Below are 23534 nucleotides of genomic sequence, written 5' to 3'. Positions count from 1 at the left end.
GATTATTTTAAAACTTAAAACCACCCATAAACTCGAAATAGATGTATTTGGTGTATTTATGCTTATAGAAACTTCTCAAAGACCATCTCATTCCTTCATTTTTTTAAACTGAATGAAAGTAATATTTGAAATACCTCAAGACCTACTGGTGAGACATCATTAACCCATGAACGAGTTTTTATGGTTTCTTATAACCTCGAACAGCTGTACAGCAAAGTGATAAAAGGGGTCAATTAAACTAAAAAGAGCTCATATCAGCCTATAGGGAGAATAAAGTTCAAGTGAAAAAAAAAAGACAAAAGGTGGGAAAAGAGCAGGTCCAACACATTTTTTGATATCAAGATAAATCGGAGAAAAAAATGTGTTTCTACCTTTGTATCATCTTCTAAAAACATAACAAAACAATCTGTACGTTAGTGATATCTAGACCTATTCAGAAGATTAAAAATAATGAGCATCTACCTAATAAGGGGAATAAATCAATCATCTTCTGAAACCAGACTTCTGTGTACAGTTAATGTGCTGTTGTGATTTCCACATCACTACAGAGGTACTCTAGGTGTTTTCACTCACTTTTGCTTCTTCACGTTAAATGTGCATGGTTTTCGTCACTATCCAACATTGACCTGCCTTTTTACTTTCACCTGTTGAAGGTGAGACAACTTTAACCATTACTATTCTTACAGGTGAAAGAACCTAGTATGTGATGTTCTGTACACTGGGTGAATGAATTAAAATATTTTGACGTGCAGGGTCTTTAATTAAGATTTACTCGAATTCCTACAATAAATCAATCAATAAATCAAGCAACGGTGCAGGTCCAAAAGCTTATGTTGGAGCTGTATTTGATGGCCAATACTGCCCTCATCTGCTCAGCTTGAGAACTGCATGTAAGAGCGCCCAACGCGCAATATAGCCGAGTGATTCCGGATATACACGACGAACGTCGGAGTTTCGGTGTGACGTATGCGCCCGCCCCCGAGTCCCCGCCCCTTCCCCCGCCCGTTCTCTATGCCCCTTCCAGGCTACACACAAGGCTGGAGAGTCTCCGGCAGCACGGCGCGTAACACAACCTACTGACAGCTGCGACTCACAACCAAGGAGGGAAAAGATGGAGCACAGAGACACCGACTTCAACATATTGCTAGCGACCGATTCATACAAGGTACGGTACCCGTGATGGTCTCGGGCGAACGAGGCATTAGGTGAAGGGAGAGTCGTTAAGAGTGAAAATTGACAAAGTCAAGGTGGTTTCATCATCAGTCCCAAGGCCATCACACTGTTCTGTGTGGCCGGTATCCATCGGTTCACCGCAGGCCAAATTAGTTGGGGGAGGGAGAAGAGGGCTGGTACAACAGAGACGGTGTACCACATTCACAATGCAGGCATCCTTTTTTCCCCTAGATTTCATGTAAGATCGCTATTACCATACCAGTCCCCCCCTCGGATTGCTAGTCATAATGGTCCGCAGCTAGCTGATTTAGCTAGCTAGCGCATAGGGAGCGCAAGAGAGAGATGAAGGGTATTGATATTTTAAAAAAAAGCTAGTATTAGCCCCTAGCTAGCAAGTGCTGTATGAACTGCACATGGGCAAAAGCTCAGTCACACTAGCTCGACGTCGTGTTAGCCACTATAGGGCTAGCTCGCACCACTCATAATGCAATTCATAACTTACGAGAAAACGAAAGTTAAAAAGGAATCACAAGGCAGCTAGACTTTCAAAGCGGGTTTAAGATGTTTGGCAGTTGGTAAGGGTTGTAAGTGTTTATACACTGGCTAACGACAAGAAACAACCCGCTGATAACCAGCAATATAAACAGAGGACAAATGATCTTAGAGTATTGTTTAAGCTCACGTAGCAAGTGGTTGCCTGGACGGCTGCCAGGTCAACTGCCACATGACACCATTCAGCAATTCGGTGATGCTGATGATAGGAAAGAAAGTCAGAAATGACAGGAGAGGGGAGTATGGGGCTACCAGCAGAGGCAGGAAGCCCAAGTACCTCGACTAAAACCTAGGCTCAGACTGAGCTGTACACCAGCTGAATGAATGAAAAAAAACTTGGTAATGTAGTCTAATGATACAAACTAACATCTTAAATGTATGTGTACATGGATGTACTTTCATTGTGTTTCATTGTGTTATCACTAATGTTAGTGTGGTTTAATTTGCCTACAACATCTCTTAAGTGTGCTGTTCAGTTATACTTCAATATTTCATGTTCTGTACCCATATATATCAGCTGTATTGCCATATCATAATTTTTTTTTACTAAGGAAATAAAAAACAAAATCTTCACTTAAATACCTGCAAAATCTCCCGTCGGTGTGTAATGCACAGTCACACCTTACCTTTCATTTCATCCAAATGAGTGGTTTTGGTTTCATTTCATTGTTTCATTACAGTTTAACTTTCACTATAGAAAAAAATGAAAGTAAACGTATACCTGATTCTAGAAGTATTGATCGATTGGGATTATTGATGAACAGCCAGCACCACTGCTGACTGGTGTTAAGTGGATGTATATGTATATTATATAGTGTGGGTGTTTTTGTTTTGTTTTTTATGAGCAGAAACATCCCTTTGGAAGAGGTGGCAGTTTCATGTTGAGTGGTTTCTATAAAGTCTTAGCTTTCTGGCACCTCCTTTCATTTTAAACTAAGTCTAAAGTATCTGGATTGACTACCTTAATAAAGGGCATATGTAGTTAACCCCTTTATGAGACATCTACAGGGAAACTCAGTCTAGAGTATCGGATATTTCCTGATGCAACAATTACATAAAGTCCATTAAATCCTCCCACAGAGCTCATATTTCATTGACCCGACTTTATTCAAGTTATTAGAAAACAAAAAGTAGATTTCAAACAAAGACCCAGCATTTTCTGCTCCGCTTCACCACAATGTCAAATATCAGAATACAGCCGACACACATTTTCATTCACAGAAAACAGTTTTTCCTTGTAACTTAAGAAAGCTCACAAAGAGCTGCATAATATAAAATAGAAGAAGGCTACAGATGGTTTTGTTAGGTAGCAACAAAGTGTGCTCAAAGTAAAGCACAGCATTGTGTTAGAAGTCGTGTTTTCAGTCAAGTAGTGATAGTTAAAGCCCAGGGAGAAGCAGCAAATGCCTGACAAATGACAGTACAGATAAATGTCTCTTCACTGCAGCGCAGGCAAGTTTTACTTGTGTTGCAACACCTGTCACCCAGCTTTACCTTGTATGTGTAGCTTGGCCGTGCATGACCAAAGGGAAAGGTTAATTCAAAGAAATGCTCGCTGGTCTCTCAGAACAACTGAAGGCACACACAGGACATAAAAACAAACTCCACCTGAGCACCTTTGTGTTTTGTGTGCTTGAATTCAAAAGCAAACTCTCTGTCCCAAAGGCACGCCGGCCTATTGTCTGGAAGCATGCATTCAAAAAATCTCTGCTTGTTTGACAGGGAGGAGTTATATTGTGTTCTATTATTAGCACAGATTTTTAAAGAAAAGCCACATTAGTTTGTCACCATGTGACCACATTTGCATATTACACTCTTCTGACCCTTAAATCCAGAGTGAATGGTGGTGAGAAAGTAAGCAGGGATCCAGGGTCTTACATTAAAGTATCTGGGGTTTCATTTTAGCACTTCTTTCTTCTTTTTTTAATGCATCCCCTTGCTCTTATTTTGAAAGTTCGGGTCCTACTGTCCGGCTTAACCCGGCACTTCCTGCTTCATATTTCCTAATCAGAATTCTTGATACCTTTCACCTGGTTCTCCAGCGTGTCTTGATTGGACAGACCAACTGCATGTGTTGTTTGCGTCTTTGAAAACTGGCTGCAAGCTGAAAAGCCACTTCAACAGAGAACTGTTTCACGTGCCACTACGGAGAGGTGATCAAGCCCAGTGTTGCAGAGTTGGATTTTATCTTTGGAACCAGACTAACTGAACTGTCAGTATGTGTTGTTCCATTATTTGTCTTTGAATTGAACTCTTAACTTCAGGTCATGGGACAGTGCCCTGCATGTACTGCATTTCACGCGTGGTGATGATGGAAAAGGTTGTGGTAATAGATTTAAGGAACTTTTGTGAAACGTCCAAGCGTTTTCACAAGGCTGCCTTCATCATCTCCTTCCCAGTCTCTCGAAAGAGCAAAGGAGGAATTACTTGATGTTTATAGATGGCAACTTGTGTGTGAGAAAATTACTGACATTGCATTAACTTTCTGCGCTGTCATAGACGATAAGCGTCAGTGTATATGTTTGGTGTTTTTGATTTTAATTATCCTGGAATCATTGCACCCTCAGTTAGCTCAGTATCATCAGAGTTTTAAAGGAGGAAGGAAGGAAAAAGAGGAAGCAGATAACAAACCCCAAACCTTACTTCAGTTGCGTTTGTGTCTGATCAGTTTTTTCAGTACAAAACCCAGACTGAATGAGCTTGTCATTGTATGAGTACTCAAAATATCATATCCTCAAATTTATGAACCTAGAGCCTGCTTACCAGTTATTCATATATGAAAATAGTAAGATTTACTTAACAAACATCTCCTTAGAGTTAAGAGGTACTGATAAGTGATGGCACTCTGTGGTTTTACCACTACATGCACCTCCTTCCATTACTGATACTGTTACTGTAAAACTGAATTGTGTAACTCAGTTGTTGGTCTTGTTTGTCGTAATTAGGTTCATGTTACAATAGATGGATGTTTTATAATCAAATATTCATGCGTGTCCTCTGCTGACATTTAATAATATTGGACGTACTGCTCGTGCTTTGAAACTCTGATTAGTTTTGCCATTCTAAAGCATTGGTTGTGTGTTTGTGTGTGTATACAGTGGGTGCCAATGAATATGTACACACGTGGTTGCACTCAGTGTCATGTTAAGTGTCTTGACTCTATTTTGAGTCCTCGAAAGCCCAGAGGAAAGGACACATATGGGGGTCAGAGTAACTGAGTGGTTCATTGACATTTATCTCATCTATACTCAATGTGGGTGTCAAGTAGTTTTGTATCTTACTGTATATTTAATGTCTTGATGCATGCTGAGTAATCCGGGTAAGGAACGCCCGAAAAGTTGATTCTCTTCTTCTGGATGTAGCGTTTTCAGTGGGAGAAACATTTTGTCCGAGTGACATCTTCAGTCTCAGCTGACTGCAGGTTTCCCCAAACTTTTAAAGAGTGTATTAGCATATTGACTGAAACTAGCCCAATGAATGAACAATGGGCTGTGAGGTCAGTTCTTGACCTTTTATATGGATATTGTCATGACCATTGATCAACAACCACTGATCAATAGCCACGAGTATCATTCACAGAGAGTTGGGGAATGGCTGCAATCACGGCGTTGTAAGATGGCGAAAGATGTTCAGAGATAGCCTTTCTCTTTTCACGTAAATGGCCTCCTTGACTCCGCGGTCAAACCAGCGTTCCTCTCTGTCCAGGATGTGTACATCCTCATCACTGAAAGAGTGGCCACTGGCCTGTAGGTGTGAATAGATTGTAGAGTCCTGGCCTGACGAATTAGCTCTTCTGTGTTGCCAGATCTCCAAAAGTTGATTCTGTTCATCTGGACGTAGCGTTTTCTGGGAAAAATGTTTCGTCACTCATCCAAGTGACTTCTTCAGTCTCACCTGGCATCTGTTGCCAGATGTTGTTTGGTCGTGGTCATGACCCTTTGCATATTAATGATCAAGATAAAGAACCACCAAACTTGGAAAAAGTGGGAGTCAAACTGGAAATGGAGAACATTCTTTTAGAGTTTCAGTAATGCTTATCAAGTAGTTAGTGTTTTCAGGAAAGTCAGCGTACAAACTGCACGCAAGCTGTTAGTGACCAAAACCATCGCAAGGTGGTTTGTTTTTTTGTTTTTTTTTGCAGCGCTGTAAACTCCTTTGTGAATCAATTTCACATCCTAGCGAAAGCAGACGGCCTACTGCAACCACTTGCCAACCTGTCAGCAATCAAACTTTCCCTAGCAACTGAAGGCTACCACTGAGTCTGCACTGTCTATGAGTTTTTGTGACTGGGCCTTAGCCATCAGTTTCATAGCAACAACTCGCCAACTGGTCATTGAGTACTTATTTTTCCTTGGTGACTAGTGTTTACCAAGGCGATCACCAGCCAGTCTCTAGGTATGTTTGATCAGAGTCTAATGTCTAACAATAATAAATGACTCTTGCTTGTACTGTGACTTGTACTTTGACTGTGTACACATTAGGTTCTCATGTGACACATGATGAGGCAGGAATATAATTTCTAAATGTAAGTGCACTTCAGTTGTGGTAGGAGCGTTGCTGGTAGGAGTTAAACCTTTAGTGCACTCTAGAAATCCATTAGCTCATTTAGGGATTTAATTAATGACTGATGGCTACCACTGACTATGTATCGTCTCCTTTTTGTGAGACTGTATCATATGGGTATGATAGTAGAGTCTGTTATTGAAACATGTCTGGACTTGCCTTAAGCTGTTGACTTGATTGCAGACACTGGGGATTCAATTTTCACTAGAAGTGCACATAAAGCTCCAAACAACTGTTTTATAGAGAAAATGTGTATGTGTGAGAGACAAATTCGACTTCTTTCTCCCTGAATGTAATTTTTTTTTTTTAATGCATGACATTGAAACACTTTTACGAACTGAAATGTTTCATGCAATCAGATAAGTTGTGAAAATGTGTTTATTTGGTAAGAAGTTATTGATTCTATGGGATTTCTTCATTTCTGTGGAAGATAAGTTGTTGTTTTTTTTTCAGTTTGAAAATGCTGCAATTTTCCTTTGAAATCCCATCGACGCCCTGAAATCAAGCAGGGTGTTGGTCATTATGCGTTGGTCCAAATTCCCTGTACACTAAATATTTTGCACAATCTTAAAACACATTGAGATAAAATCAGTTCCTTCGAATGGTGGGCTTGTGCAGTATTGTACAGTGCAAAATGTACAAGATACATTGTGAAACTGGGCTACAGTACAGGCCCATTGCCTCTTGACACTAATGATAAAATCTAGATGAGTCATTTTGCACTGGTGGCAATGTGGCATGTTAACACATGCATACTAAATAAAAAATAAAGTAGTTAGTGATCACGTTTGGATGGGGTTTGACTCAACTTAGAAGTGAGTACACCTTCACCAATGTATTTTAGACTGAAATAAGATAAATTGGAGATGTTGTCTTAGTGTTCCTGGATCCAGAAATTTATTCATGCATGGTGTCTAGGGAATTTTCAGCTGTGGCAGAGGTATGCGGTATCAGACTGCTCTTGTTTTAGTTTTCTCCTAACCCGGTTAAACTGGTTAGTCATTGTTTATGGCCAGTCTAATTTGTCTTGTGCTCTGTTTTGGCAGGTAACGCATTATAAACAGTACCCCCCCAACACGAGTAAAGTGTACTCTTACTTCGAGTGCCGCGAGAAGAGGACAGACCCCAGCAAAAACAGAAAAGTCAAATATGACAAAACTGTCTTTTATGGCCTACAGTACATCCTGCACAAATATCTAAAAGGTAAGTTTGCCTTTTGTTTAAGTAAAAGCTCTGTAGCCAGACTAAACAAGTCAACATGACCTTGCAACTAAGTCCAAGCTTCTCAATGGCAAATAAACACAGATGGGAGGGAGTCTGGTCACATGCAGCCACCGCGTTGTGATATTTGCGTAAATAGAAGTGCTTCCAGTCCACTTAAATTAAATAAGGGTAACAATTCAATACTTAAATCACACAACCAAGACATGGAAGCAAGCTGTGCACATGATGTTATGGTTCTAGTGCTGTGAATGCAGTTTACACAACCGCTATTTTGCTGTGGTCCAGCAAGCCTCAGTCTTTAGTCAGGCGAAAGATTTTTACTGGTTAATAAAAAAAAAATTACCGTATTTCCCGGACTACAAAGCGCACCTGAATATTAGCCGCACAAGCTAAAATCAGGGGAAAATCCTGTTTTGTACATACATTAGCCGCACCTGACCAAAAGCCGCAGGTGTTTCAATGTTGACTTATCATATGTAAGAGAATATGCACAAAGGGAATTGTCAGGAAAGAGATGGCTGTTTGGAGACACCCCTTTTATTAATATTTTGAAAAACAAGTTATGGGTACATATTTGCACATGTAGTACATAACAGTAACCTACAGCACACCAGAAAAATAGATTCGGACTACCTTTTAGGCTCAGGTGCAGTGACACAGCTTTAACAAGAAGAAAAGTCAGTCATTCACCACCATCTTTCTCTTCCTCCTGCGCACTAAAACCACCAAAGTCCTCTTCTCCAGTGTCGGATACAAACAGGCTCAGGATGGCTTCGTCATCCACTCTCCGCTTCTCTCCTTCGTTGTCACTTTCAAAACCAAAGAAATCCTCATTGTCAGTGTCGGAGTCCTCCTCTCCATCATGCAGCAGTCCAGCCGGACGGACATGTGACTAACATACCACTCTTGAACCCCAATCCTTCCGCCAGGCAACGTAGTGCCGTACAACAGCGGAACAAACAAAACAAATCGTCTTACGATATGACAAAAATCATGGACAATCCATAGAAAAGCCGCACCTGACTAAAAGCCGCAGGGTTCAAAGCTTGTGCAAAAAGTAGCAGCTTATAGCCCGACAATTACGGTAAGTGTAGCTGAAAAAGTCGACATCCAGACTTTGGAGGGCCTTTTATAGTACTTGATTGGTCCCTGTGGGAGCACTCTATTGTTTTGGCCTTCCCTCTACAGGGAAAGTTGCAGAGCAGTGTGCCTAAGGCTTTTCAAAGTCATTGCTTTGCTGAAGGACACTTCAGCAGGGCAGGTGGTTTCTATCGAGTCCTGGAGCAACAGTTCTTTTATTCATTCGAAAAACAGCAAGGCTGCAGCGTGCTGCTTCACATTGATTAGGCCGTACAAAACAAACATACCACAAAAGAATCCAGGTTGGGAAAGAAATGAGAAAACAAGACCAGCCTGAAATAAGCCCAAAACACTTTATGCCCTAATTAACTCAAGATGATTAACGCTGATGCTCACGTCCTGAGAGGCAAAAGAGAGGGCAAGAGAGAGTGTCGAAAGAATGCATCTCCCTCATGTCTGTTAAGCGGATTTCATGGTGTGGTAACAGAGGTGTGGAGAGAGTGCAACGGATAACAGAGAACAGAGACGGAGAGGACAAAAGCACAGCTGCTCTTTCGCTGTCCGAGGGAGAAAAGCTGGCTCGGCAGAGCATCGCTCGGAGCACAGCGATTAGGCCATCTACCAGCGATGCATCCTCGATCCTCTAACAGAATTGATTTCATGAGCAAGTGAAAGTTAAAAAAAAAACAGACCCTCTGTTTACCCAAAGCTACAAGAAAACCTCACCATTCAGAGAATTTAACCCGATAATGCATTGTTGAAAGAGGGTTACATTAAAGTAGCTTAGTATAAAATCTAGAAACAAAAGAAAGCAGCTAGCTCCACTTACACTTCATGATTTTATAAATATCGATAAAAATGATTGCACACACATGTAACACTTTTTTTTATTTCTCAGACTGTCAGACCTTTCTTTTGCATTTCCTAATAAACCACAGTATCCCCTTAGAGATCCTTTCCCATCTGTGGTATGCTGTGTTTCATAGTTTCCATGAACTAGAAACTTGAAATGAGACAAGGATGTAGTTTGTGTCACATGTTTTCCAAACAAAGATGCCTTCTCAGCAGCTTCAAACTTGATTATCGTGGTGGACAGTAGAGAAGCACACCAGTGCTGCGGTGTTTGTTTCACCAACCTCTTTGTCTGTACTGTCTCCCGCTTCCTCCTTTATTCCCCACCTACTTCCTGCTCTCCAGGAAAAGTAGTGACTCCAGAGAAGATTCAAGAGGCGAAGGAGGTCTACAGGGAACACTTCCAGGATGATGTTTTTAATGAGAAGGGGTGGACTTATATTTTGGAGGTAAGAGATTACTGAAAGATTTTTGTCTTTTTTCCTATATGATACATTTTTATAGGTATATTTGTAGACAGGTTTCCTAAACAATACAGAGTGTTTCAGGAAATGGTTTATTAAGGAAAAAATTGTGTGTACATGTAAACAAGCACATCGTAATGTTACCACATGAAACGCTGTGGTGTTGATGTGTCGCGCATCAGAGAAGCTAGAGGTCACCAGGAGATTTGGTGTGTTGCTAGAAAACTGTTTTAAGGCAATTTTTTTTTTTTTTTTTTTTTTTTATAATTAAAAACTGATTGTTTAAAAAATCATTACTAAAAAGGATGCCACTATCAGATGCTCGTTTGCAGCAGTACAGACACAAAACTGTCATGGCCTCCTCCGTTTGACACATATCACAGTACCAGACCAACAGGAACACACACTCAGCCCCTCCCCCTCACTAGCAGCACTATATGAGGAATTCTGAGGGGTCAGTAAAGCATCAGTTTCAACAACATTAGTTAATTTTAATGGTATATGTTAGCCTTAGCCATCTAACTATTAGCAATTATTAGTTAGTCAAAGTAGTGGCTACGGCTAATAATAAAATAATATTGTTAACGTTGTTGCTAGGAAACAAACATTTTAATCTTCTGTGTTTGTAATATTAATACATGGTTCATTTCACTGGATAATGTATTATTTGTGTGTAGAAGATGTTAGGTTTAACAGACGCAAAGAAAAGTCTAAAGTCTACTAACAAATAAACAAAAATAGTAAGAACCTACTTTAAAGATTCCACTCTAACTGCAATTAAAATATAGTGCTGAGCCAAGTACAGCACAACCTCAGGCAACCAAAAATACAGTTTTTTTGCTTTTGTTTTTTCTGATAGAAATGTGTACCTTACTGTTATGTCCTCGATGGAATTTGTTGGGGTTTTTTTTTTCTTTTTTGTTTGTTTGTTCTATTTAAACTGAAATATGCAAATCTAATCGACAATTTAAAACTATGGAAATGAACATAATACTTCCCTTTAATTTACTTTTCCCTCCAAGTAAATGGCTTACCTCTGAAAATCTTTTGCTATAGCTTAGATATAAATCTGTTAATATATCCAGGAAGGTGATGCTGGTAACCTTATATATTTGTGTGCATTTCTTTGTGTTTACAGAAATACAACGGACACCTGCCCATTGAAATCAAGGCGGTGCCAGAGGGGAGTGTCATTCCTCGAGGCAATGTTTTGTTCACAGTGGAGAGCACAGACCCCGAATGCTACTGGCTCACTAACTGGGTGGAGGTACGTTTGGTTCATGGACACGGGTTAGGGTGGGATCTGAGAGGGCCCTGACATGACATGTTTTATTCATTTATGGATTTGAGGTGTACTTTTTATGTGTAATCTATAACAAAAAAACAGAATTTTGACTGTTGTTTAAATCTGTCTTGTGGGGTTCTGTTGCTTTTCAGTGTAATGCTAAATCACAGGAGAACCCCTTCACAGTGTAACTACTGGAAGAGCTCTATCAAGTTAAAAGCCCTCGTAAATTTCATACCCCTGTGCCCTCAAATAGCAGTGAAATGTTTTATGTGCTCATCACATTGCTACTAAAACTACATTGCTAGGCTTAGCGATACCATTTAATGGTTATTTGATAATTAATAGAAGAAGGAAGACATTAGCAACGTTTAGGTCCCATTTATTACAATAGAGAGGTAATAGTTTTATAAAAGCCATAAACAATTTAGTTTGGCAGCATGCCCTGTGACACTTCATGATTTCTTAAATCTCACTGAGTTGCAATTCTGCCATAGTTCATAGCTTAATACCCACTTGGAGACATACTTGTGTTACAACTGCAGCAAAAGTATAGTGTAGAGATTTCATTGAGTAGTCAAAGAATGTAGTAGTAATAGGCTCATATGGTCATTGTTGTACACTTACACTTCTTTGACGCCAAAAAAAGAAGTGTAAATTGAGTTTTGTATGCTGCAGACTGAAACAGCTCAGTTCAGTTAGAGCTAGCTGGATAGCCAGGCCTGCATCACTTTTGAGTATTATTGCTTTGTATATTTACAGAATTTATTGCTGTCCAAAATGAACATGACTTTTTGCTTCATGACTTAGTATCATGGAACTATGGTCACTTAGTATTTTATCTAGTAGTATTGTTAGCAAGAAAGCTAAAGTTAGCCATGGGGCATTAATGTGGAAATTATTGATTTGTTGTCTTACTGTATTGATTGTAGTGCATATATGAATATATGTCTGTATCTAACCCATCTCCTCTTCAACGGGTTCGACTAATTTCAACTAATCTTTGCACAGACATCGTCACATATGCTGCTATTATGTTTGTAAAAAATGGTAATTGTATTTAATTTTTATATTTCAAGTTATATTCTCTGATTACGTTTATGTACATCGCTTATACGTAACTAAACGGTCACCAAAATTTGTGCCTGTGGTGTTGAGTCAACACTAAATACACGATGGAGATTTTCAAAAAGCTGATGAAGTTAGTTATTGGTTAGCCCTAGTTATAGCTAGGTGGCTAGCAAGCTATTGCTAGGTTTTTTTTAGATTAGATTATTTTTTGCTACTAAAAAAGATGATTGGGAGGGGGCTGTTGTGACCCTCAGAAGTAAAGCATGGCGCCTGTAGGTGTTGAATACCCCACTGCTGTAGTTTTCCCAGTGTTTGTCACTCATCTGATTAGATGAGATTCATTGTATAAAAACTTAACCTAATATTAGTTATCGTATAGCTAATAGCAGTATTGCTAGTTTGCAAATGTAGCAGCTGGCTAGATCATCTTAGCTTACTCCCTGGCTAAAGTTGTTTCTGGCAAAATGCTATCTTGTCTTTCTGTTCAGTGTTTGTTGGCGGTGAAAGCTTGTTGATTTGCGGACTCCGTTCATTAGCTAATGTTAGCAGGTCATCGACTTTCCCAAAGTCAGTGAAGAAGCTTTTAAATAGCAGGGAAGATCTAGTTTTTTGAGATTATATCATATTTGATTTTGTCTTGTAATGATGTCATATTTTACCTTTGTTCACAGCCAGACTACCTGTGCTTTTCCTGATTCTACTATTTGTTCTACGATGATCTAATTAGCTTTAGTTTTATTTTTTACTACACAGACGAATGATGTCACTATTTCCATCTAACAAATAAGCATATTTAGCAAATGTCTTGTAACCATACTGTAGGTTTCACAAATAATTCACATAAAATTCCAGAGAAAGTTAAGTAGATTTGAGTGACTTTATTCTGGTAGTTTGAGTACTGCATTTCTACACTGAGCTGATCCACAGTGTGACTCTGAGATCAGGATTATCATGAACTTAATGCTGCATGAACAGGCTGTCCTCAATGACTCGGCGGAACAAGCACTTTCTTGCACTTCACTTTCACTTTCTGTTCTTCTGACTGCTGTCGTGTCTCGTGCTGGTTTTTTTTTCACCATGTCAAACCAATTCATAAATATCACGTTTGACTGCTCCTACAAATGAATCACGCCGTGATTAATCAGAAACGGCATTCTTTTGTTTGTCTGTTGATGCAAAAAACCTTTTTATAATCTATATGCACACACTTACCAGCATATTAGTATGTTCAGAAAGTCTAATGTATCCTGAAAGTGGTCTGCGTTTGGAGCTATTATGTGACGCGCGCACTCTCGACTCTGTAATGGCATAGTACTTGGAGGTCACCTACAGCCAAGAGCACTGTGACGACACGTCCACAAACCCATTTATACACACACTTGGTAAGTTTCTCTGGTTGATTTAAATACACACATAAACAGACACACATGGGGGTCGTTCTTCATGGCTGTGAAGTAAAATTAGCCACAGACTGGTGTCCTTGAGCTGCGTCACTAGGTCATACTCTATTTATCTCTTTCCCTTTCACTCTTGCTGTCCCTTCTTGTTTCGATTTTCTCATTTTCTTCTTTGTCACATCATTTTTTCCCCTTTCTTCTCTATTGCTTTCTTGTCCTTTTTATTTATTTATTTTTTGCCATTGCCTTCCCCATTCTCATCCCGCTCTGTGGTTCCTTATCGCCGTCCATTTTGTTCTGGGACATTGACAGAGTAGTTGTGTTGTTGTTGTGTGTAGGGTGTGCATTCCTTCTTAGTGTTGCTCTTACTGCCCCTCCATTTTACCGTGGCAGCAGGTATCCTTTACAAACTGTCGCCTGACAATGATAGAAAAATTGCAGTGTAACAATGCTTACACTGTACTTAATCTTTTACCACACAAATGTAGAATTGGTTATAACTACTACATGCCCATGCTACAGTGTTGTTTGATCTGTTTGTGCAGCTGGCAAACCGATACTCTTAATCACACTGAAAAAAGATGGCGTTTGTATGATTAAAAACAGGCATTTTAGCACCCCGCTAGGTGTGTATCATTTGGCTTTTGTAGATAAAAATGACATAAGATGCTTTTATAAGGTATAATATGTGTATAAAGGCTCAAAACAGGGTGATTAAGCCTGTTGCCATGCAACACAATGTCATCTTGACATCATAAAATCCCATGCGTAACTCAACTTTTCTAAGATATAAATTAGATGTTACTGTTGTGAAATAAAAAAATGATACAGTTCTTTTAAACAGTGTTATTAGTGCATAAATGCTACCAGTGGGTCATTTTAACCTGTTCCTTCTAGGCAACAAAAGGACATGATAATGTGTGATATAAATAAGAACTTTCAGTGGCCTGTGCAAAGTTTGGTTGCTCAACTGCTTATAGTCGAGGAGGAGTTTGCGGACAAGGAAACAAACAGGCACATGCGCGTTTTTGTTTTATTGTAAGAAATTTACAGCTCAAGCTTTATGTGTACCTCTATGAAGACATGCGTTCCAGAGGTGGAGAGTGGGGATATTTTGGTCTTCCTGAAACCCCTACAAGAGCTATTTAAGTGCTGAGACTCGTTTTAAAGGTTAAGGCTAGCATTAGCATTAAAGGACAGGGTCGGGGGCTAAATGTCAGTGAATGTCCTCGCAGAGATAGCCTTACAAATGCATGTCTGTGTGCGTACACATGGACTTTGGACTTTCTTTGGCAGTCACATGAGTCCATATTATGGAATTATAATTAGGCTGGGGATGCATGTGACCTGCTCAGTGTTATAAGGTAGAAACACACCGCATAGTGTTAGGAGGCACAAAGAGTGTGAGCTAGGTAAACAGAGAATTTTTATAGCCTTAGTTATATTTAGAGTTTTAGTCTTGCTTGGTGTGTTTATCTGCTGTTAATAAGGTTCAGCCTACATAGCATAGTACTTGGTTGTCATTCCTAACATGAAATGTTTAAATCGCAGTAAGCGGTTACATAGTGTTAGTTTAGCGCTCTTGTTCATAATCCTCTTGTCACCATATTCCACAGGTTTCTCTTTCTATCAAACTTTTTCTGCATCATCTGTTCTTACCGCAGCTTAAATCTGATGATTGCTCTGACAAAATGGATTTTGAATTTACAAGGAGGAGAGCTTTAGAAAGCGAGGGCAAAACACTGACTGGCAGATCTTCACAGAATCACGCTCTATGCTTCAGACTGCAGGAACTATGTATTCCTAAAATTTCCCAGGTGGTGGAGAGTACAGATAAGCCACTTGTTTTCATATTAAAGTCATTGACTGTGGTCCAGAGTTGACATGAAGCAACAAGGAATGTGCTTTTCCCAGAGTTTGTCTTTGGTGAATGAGCAGGCCGCTGTGATCCCTCTGAGCCTGTTAGTTTGGGGTTTTAGTACCATTTAAATATTGGGAAAGCAGAAGAATTGGGCCAGACATTCACCGGTCTGTTGCCTGCAGGGGAAAAAAAACTTGACTATGCTTGCTTTTTTCTTTTTTGCTTACCATTAACTGTTATGAATATTTAGTCCGATAACCTGCTTGTTTGCTATAATAAATGCACATGGAAAAACTTAGAGCATAATGACACCCTGAACAATTTATAAATATCCAGTAAAGTGAACTGAACTCTCCTTTCTTTCTCCGTCAGACCATCCTGGTTCAGATCTGGTATCCCATCACTGTGGCGACCAACTCTAGAGAGCAAAAGAAGATCCTTGCCAAGTACCTCTTAGAGACTTCGGGGAATTTGGAGGGGCTGGAGTATAAACTACATGACTTCGGCTACAGAGGCGTGTCCTCACAAGAGGTATGGAGAAAGCTAAAGGATTTAAATCTGGTTAATTTAAGGACAAGGACAATAAAGCTCATCAGAGATTTCAAAAACAAAGAAAATTAAGACTTGGTCTAGTCCACATTTTGCTCTCCCTTGCAAACGCAAGGTTTGAACAGGAGGTGGGCGGGGCTTCTCTGCTCAAAGCCATCAAAGAGCATCTGCAATTGCAAATCTATAAATGAGAAAATAAGGGGAAACATTATTTCCACTTTAAGGTTGTTTACAGCACTTCAAGGTCCCTAACCCCCACCCTATCCTCTTTATTCACAGACTGCTGGCATAGGAGCCTCCGCCCATCTGGTCAACTTCAAGGGCACAGACACGGTCGCTGGCATCGGAGTCATTAAGAAGTACTATGGCACCAAGGACCCTGTGCCAGGCTTCTCAGTGCCCGCTGCCGAGCACAGGTACACACACGCTTTACTTTACTGGCCTTATTTATTTAGTGTTAATCTGTAAAGGACTTTATGTTCCTGCTTAGAGATGGAATATTTGTCTGTGCAGTGTACCGTTCTGAGCTGTGTTTTATTGCAGATACGACCGCACAGTTTAGAGATTTACTTCCAGACTCCATGTAATGACGGGTGTCTGAGAAACACTGCTTTCAAGGGACTCCCAAGATTTACACAAACTTTAAGCAGCTCATGCAGGTTGCTAAATTACTGCACACAGTTTTAATTATCTGCATTTAGGCCACACATTCACCTGTTCTCTTGGAAAATCTCAGCTGTCTTCATCTGTATTGCTGCTTTTGATGAAATGGTGCACAGTTTGGCCAAGAGCCCGCTCTGAAATCCAGCTTTTCATCCACAGAGAAGGAAACTCTCTTCAAATAACACCTAATTATGTGCCAAAGCTGTTGATGTAGAGATGTTTGTCAGCCAGAGTGAATATTTATTCAACATTTGGCTCATGATGGTGTTAATTTTCTCTCCTGACTTGTGCTTGGTCACCCTCGCAGTCATTATCTGGTTCGTCTATTTCATTCGGTGAATGGTGCTGTGATTAGCTGGAAGTGAGAGTTTTGATTGGCTGCTGCCCCGGCGCACAACTCTCTCCATTTATCCTGCTTACAGACACCTCTCCCTTTCTGTTTCGCTCTCATGCGCGCACACACAGCAGCTTCCTACTGGCCGCCAGCGCTGTTACTGCTGCACCAGCGCACCCTTCTTCCCCATACCAGTGCATTGTGGGATAGTGGCTGGAGTTGTTATAGCAACTGTTATGCAATGGCCTCCCTCCTGAAATCGGTTTCGTTTCTACCTCCTCGGTGGGAGGAGTCGCAGTGATATTCCAGAGGAAAAGGGAGGGTTGATTTTTTTTTTTTTTTTTTTTTTAAGAGAAAAGGTGTGTCACCCTTAGTTTGAAGAAATCAGTGCCAGCAGTGTGTGCACACTGCACACGTTTCATGTATTGGGGTTGTGCCAAGAAGCCCAGGAGCTGCAGCGCATTAAACTAAAATTATCTTCAGGGCCAAGTTGGATTCTGGAACAACACAATGGAGAGAGCACCAAATCCTTAAAACAAAGCAACATGATCATTACAAGCATCTGCTGTCCAAGACCTAATAAGCCTAAAGTCCAGATCTTCATGTTTTTCTGCACTTTTCCATTTACCTTACCTTATTATCATGGTGCGTGATGCATTAACATTAATATTTGATGTATTCATCAGGAGCTCTGTGTGGGTTCTATCACCTTTTTCTCCTTGTCTGACTCTACACTGGTGATGCTAGGCGATGCAGAAGAACGCCAGCATCAGAAGTACACACAGCTGTTGTACAGTACCTGTAAGATCATATTTGGGCTCGTCTTAGACTAAAACCTGGAGTGCAGCGCCCTCTTCTGGACACTCTGGGACATTATCACTCAATCACTGTGTTTGGTCTTTCCTGTCTACTCTTCTTCAGATGTATATTTAATAGCTCTGCCATTCTCTCTGCAGTACCATCACAGCGTGGGGGAAAGACCATGAAAAAGATGCCTTCGAGCACATCATCAAGCAGTTTCCCAGCGTGCCTGTGTCCATAGTCAGCGACAGCTACGACATCTACAACGCCTGCGAGAAGATTTGGGGAGAAGACCTGCGGGCGCTGATCGAGATGCGCAGCGCAGACGCCCCGCTCGTCGTTCGACCAGACTCAGGAAACCCGCTCGATACGGTTTTGAAGGTGCGGTCACACAAACGGCTTTACTTTCATTTATAGTCTTTAACCCAGCCAGGAAACTCAACTTTTCCTCTCTGTACCTCCTCCTCCATCCTCTCTTCTTTGACTGTTTACAGGTTTTGGAGATTCTAGGGAAGAAGTTTGCACCAAAGGAGAACTCTAAAGGGTTCAAGGTTCTCCCTCCTTACATTAGAGTCATACAAGGAGATGGAGTGGATATCAACACACTGCAAGAGGTACAGGCACATGGCGCCAGCTGTTCAAAGTTTGAAGGCAGCAGCAAGGTTTGATTGTGTGTATTTGTTTCCCAGATTGTGGAGGGAATGAAGCAACACAGATGGTCCATTGAGAACATTACCTTCGGGTCCGGAGGGGCTCTGCTGCAGAAACTGACCAGAGATCTGCTCAACTGCTCATTCAAATGCAGCTACGTGGTCACTAACGGACTAGGGGTGAGGACCGGGTGAATGGGTCTACATTTGTTAGGTGGCTTTGTAGCTGTTTAAGTGCACTTTCTGGAAATCTTTATTTATTCAGCCATGATCCCAGGCAGACTTTTCAGGGATGTCCTTTCTGTTTCAGTGTGACATAGATCTTTTTGTGCTGTATCTCAGGTGAACGTGTTCAAGGATCCGGTGGCAGATCCCAACAAGAGGTCGAAGAAAGGTCGTCTGTCTCTACACCGGACCCAGAGCGGAGACTTTGTCACTCTGGAGGAGGGCAAGGGCGATCTGGAGGAGTATGGCGTGGTGAGTTCACACCACGTGGTGAGAGTGAATGAATAGTGGCATTGTAAAGCGCTTTGGGTGCCTTGAAAAGCGCTATATAAATCCAATCCATTATTATTATTATAAACCCTTTTCTTTACTCAATTGTTTTGATTGTTCACATGTAATTTGATTTCATACGAACACTGCCGTTCTCACTTTTTTTGTTGTTTTGTCTTTACTCTTTCCTCCAGGACCTGTTGCACACTGTCTTTCGTAATGGGAAGATTGTGAAGACGTACACATTTGACGAAGTCAGAGACAATGCTAAGCTCAAAGAGAGCGAGCTTGAAGAGCTGCTGCACTGAGTGCAGTCCTGCTAATCCCCACATAATATCCAAACCCCCCACCCTCCAAAAAATATCCTTTTCCTTTCAATCTTTCACCTGTAGGCTTCCATTGTCACCCTAGAGAATGGAGGTAGTGTGCACTGTTGATAGACCCCACTTTTTAAGCCTGAGAATCCCTCAGTATGTCCCTATAAACTCCAGATTTCCTTAAAATTCCTGAATTTTCACCCTCTGTTCTCCAGCCGAGTGGGGAAGCTTTAAAAACGCCTCAGATCAGTGACAAAGCCCTTTAGAGTCGGGGGGTGGGGGTGGGAGTCGGGAACAGAAGGAAAATGTGTTGTTGTGAGCAAAAGAAAAAGATGTGAGAGAAGTTGTGATTGTGATGTTAGAACATTCAAATCCTTGTGCTACTGCCCTAAGTTGATCACCAGCGCGTTGCACTGATAGGCCGGCTACATTGCAGCTTAATGAATATGTCCGGCTGCTGGTAGGAGGCGTGGCGACAGACCTTTTCCCGTGACGCCACACGCGCGAGGGCGCTTGAGATGATTGTAGGTTTTTTGAATGAGCATTTCGACGGCCACGTGCCGAATGCACCTGAGATGAGTGAGAAAGAACCTGGCGGAAGCCACACCCACACGAGTTAACATTCTCCATGTATCCTGTACAGAACTGTTTAGAAAAAAAAAATACATGTCTGAATCTACTTAGCGTTGTCTTTTATGTGAAGCAAGAAAACGATCACGGTATATCACAATGCACCGATTACACTTGGACTTAAGGAAAAATCATGAACGCTTGGACTTGGAGCACGAGTAATGAAAGGTTAATTTCCTCCACAGTTCTTGCTTTTTAATAGTTACAATTAATAAATAAACAAAACGAATTACAATAGGCCAATATTTAAGTCAAGTACTCCCACTGTCCCACCACAAAATTATTGGTGCATCTCTGGAGGTATATCTGATCATTTACTTACTGTTATGTTGCCCACAGCGCGTTCCCATCATGAAGGTTTGATCTACAATCCAAATCACACCACAAAAATCACAAATGGAGGAAGACGGAGTTTAATAAATCACTTTTTTTTTTCTTTGTAATTCTTATTGATTTTTCAGATTCAGGTTTGATTACATTCAAATAATCATTCAGTAATAGACATTTAAATCGATCGGAAATTAAAAAGGCCCAGAGATTAGATGGTTCCCACTGAACTTTAACGAGTGGGGTTTTTTGGACTAGGTCTTCATGATGGTGAATGGCCACTCTTTGCTGTTAATCAGACCAAGAGTTGATGTGAAAAAAATATACATTGCAGAAATAGTCTTCACTGGAATGAAGAGGACAAAAACCTTATGTGTTTCTGAAAGATGACGTGCATATATGTGGCGCCTTGGCTGAGATGTTTGTTCGGTGTTGGTTCTGATGTCTTTGTGTGTGTGAATGTGAGTGAGTGTGTGTGTGTGTGGGGGGGTGAGAGAGACGTTTTCTTCCTTTAAACGACTGTGTGCTATTCCTTTTTCTGCAAATGTGCTTGTTTGTCGTGGGAATAAAACAACATTCTTCCCGGCCTTTTATTCTGAAAGGAGACGTTGTGACAGTCTAGTGGAGAGTTAGTTTAACTTTTTGGCAAACAAGAGGTTTATAAATGAACAAATTAAAAAAGCGAGAGTACTTTCTGACACTAACATGCACCAGCTATGCATTGGTAGTCGGTGGAGCATAGTTGCTGGTCAGAGAAGCATTTCCCCTTAGTATCACTGCCTTAACTTTTGAAGGGGAGGAATGGTTTGGATTTATTGCCCTGGTGTAAATGGGGGTTTCGCTTGCTAATGCCTTTCGGAGTTGATCAACTTTCCATTCAGAGCATCTTAGCCAGATTGTGGTGGGTGTCATTTCCTGAGTTGGCCTTTTTCAGAGTGAAGGGATTTTTCTAGTAGAGCGCTAGGAGCTGGTGACATCACAGGACAAAGAGAGTTGCGGTTTTTTTTGTTTTTTTTTTTAATAGCAGTCGCCAAGTTGTGAAAGTACCAGAGTGACTTATCTCAGTACAGTCCACAGGAGATAAATCCTTTGGTGCTCCTCATAATTCACGTAGCGCCACCAAAAGGATTACATTTGAAGCTCTCGGGTTTGTGGATTGCCATTTGTGATTCCTTCCACGGGGTTGATTTAGTCGTAATCACATGACACTGTAATCGTGAGCGTTGCTGGTAATTCAGGCTCAAAGGCACTCTCACAGAGCTGCTGCCCCGGCTGTAGGCTGTCTTGTTTAAACTTTAAAGCCTCCAGGTGGTAATTTGTTCCCGCTCTTCAGACACTCAGCTGCTTCACATTCATAACTTCACACGCTACGCCCTCTGGGAGCTCCACAGAGCCGCAGCAGCCTCACCGGAGCTATTAGAGCATCAGCGACCTCCTTTTTTTCTTTCTTTCTTTCTTTCTTTCTTAAAGGTTCCCTCACAGACACTGACCCTGCTCCCCCCCCCCCATGTAACCAACCTTGATAACGCCTGTGATGTCACCAACTCCCATTCCTCTCCACTGGCTCAGAGCCATCGCGCTCAAACACAGACAAGCTGAGCGAACCACACACTGATACAACATCGGACCGTTATTCAATCTTCCTGTTTTGTTTTGTTTTTTTCCTTCTTCCCGCTGCTGTTATCCGTGAGGTCATGTCATCCAGCAAGTAATGAACCTGTAGTCCTTTTACATTCAGTAAAATTTTCATTTTACTATTTTGATACTGTCTCGGTTCTTACCTCAGAGAGATATTATTTTGTATGACAAAGGAAAAAAACAAACAAAACCAATAATATGCCAGAAATCTAGCGGTAAATATCCTTATTTACAACTGATGCGGCCATGCTGCCTTCTCACTTGTACATAAAAACAAGTAGTTTGACTGAAAGTGGAGAGGGCAAGTTAGGGGAGACGACCACACTTGATGAAATTATTATTTTTGTCAAAACGATCATTTTTGTACCAACAGAAGAATATCCAAAACTGCTTGACAGACCTAGCAGTGCGACTGTCGAGCTTTTAGCTTCTGTTTGTGTGGGCGTGTGGTCCGGTGGGAGTGCTCTGTGTGTGCGTGTAATGAATGAAAGTGTTTGTGGATACTATTTTTTTTTCCTCTCTCTGTTGTTGTTGTTTTACTTGTATGTATATGTTGATTGTTCCAAATTCTCTCCCAGCACAAATGATATTTTAACTAACATAACATGCTATGTTGTCAACAATACATTGATTAAAGATGCCACCCTGTCAGTTTGAAGTGCTTCATTTATCGCGCCTCCTTTTTGTTTTTCCATTGATAGCGTTGGCCTTTCCAACAAGTGCCTCCGAAACGACTTAACAGCCCTAATGCAGAGACCGCTGGGAGGCTGTGTGAAATGTACATTGAAAACACAAAGTCGTGAATATGGAATCTTACAGAGCCGCTTTTGATTCACAGAAGAACACAGAAAACACATCACATGTTTAAAAATGAGCAAATATACCATTTTAGGAAAAGTATTGGCTCGTCACATTCACTGAATTTGATGGCAGCGTTACAAAATACTTGCGACACGGCCATGTTTACTGCTGTGTAACGACAGTCTGGGAACTGAAGAGACCAGCTGCTGGAATTCTGGGAGAGGAATGTTTTCCAATTCTTGTTTGAAGGCTTCAGCTGGTGAGAAGTCTGGACTGCAGGCAGGCCAATTCAGCACCCGGACTCTTCTACTATGAAGCCATGCTGTTGTAATTGATCCAGGATGCAGTTTAGCATTGCTTTGTTAAAATGTGTAAGGCCTGCCCTGAAAAACATGTATGGTTGGGAGCATATGTTCCTCTTGAACCTGTATATACATTTCAAATTAATGGTAGATGTGCAGGCTGTTAATTCCACAGGCACTAATGGACCCCAATACCAACAGAGATGCAGGCTTACGAGCTGGATGGTCCTTCTGTACTCCAGAGGATGTGGCGTTCATGTTCTCCAAAAAGAATTTCAAATTTCAATTATCTGACCACAGGGGAGTTTTCCACTTTGCTTCAATCCATTTTAAACGAGCTTTGGCCCAGAGAAGACGCCAGTGTTTCTGGATCACATTCACATATGGCTTCTTCTTTGCATGCTAGAGGCTTAACCTGTGTTAATAAACAGTGATTTCTGGAAGTGTTCCTGAGCCCATGCAGTGATCTAAAGGACAGAATCATGTCATATTTTTAATGCTGGGC

At 41.0% G+C, this 23534-nt stretch overlaps 1 protein-coding gene across 1 annotated transcript; it reads left to right on the top strand.

Moving 5' to 3' along the window:
- Nucleotides 1-993: 993 nt before the first annotated feature.
- nampt1 (nicotinamide phosphoribosyltransferase 1) lies at nt 994-22577 on the top strand. Its single transcript, XM_026146150.2, has 11 exons — nt 994-1165; nt 7335-7491; nt 9790-9893; nt 11047-11175; nt 15895-16053; nt 16351-16487; nt 18025-18250; nt 18364-18483; nt 18559-18699; nt 18862-18996; nt 19209-22577. The coding sequence occupies exons 1-11, from the start codon at nt 1112-1114 to the stop codon at nt 19320-19322; spliced, it is 1476 nt and encodes a 491-aa protein (XP_026001935.1). The 5' UTR covers nt 994-1111; the 3' UTR covers nt 19323-22577.
- The last annotated feature ends 957 nt before the right edge of the window (nt 22578-23534 follow it).

The sequence above is a fragment of the Astatotilapia calliptera genome, chromosome 17 (assembly GCF_964374335.1).
Source record: "Astatotilapia calliptera chromosome 17, fAstCal68.1, whole genome shotgun sequence".
NCBI classification, from domain to species: domain Eukaryota; kingdom Metazoa; phylum Chordata; class Actinopteri; order Cichliformes; family Cichlidae; genus Astatotilapia; species Astatotilapia calliptera.
The sequence above is the reverse complement of the archived record's forward strand: the minus strand, read 5'-3'. Positions and strand labels throughout refer to the sequence as shown.

Bases quoted from the DNA above. Each gene is read 5' to 3' on its own strand.
- nampt1 (XM_026146150.2), top strand. From the start codon at position 1,112: ATGGAGCACAGAGACACCGACTTCAACATATTGCTAGCGACCGATTCA. The intron at 9,894-11,046 runs GTAAGAGATTAC...TTGTGTTTACAG, and splicing joins GGTGGACTTATATTTTGGAG to AAATACAACGGACACCTGCC. The intron at 11,176-15,894 runs GTACGTTTGGTT...TTTCTCCGTCAG, and splicing joins GGCTCACTAACTGGGTGGAG to ACCATCCTGGTTCAGATCTG.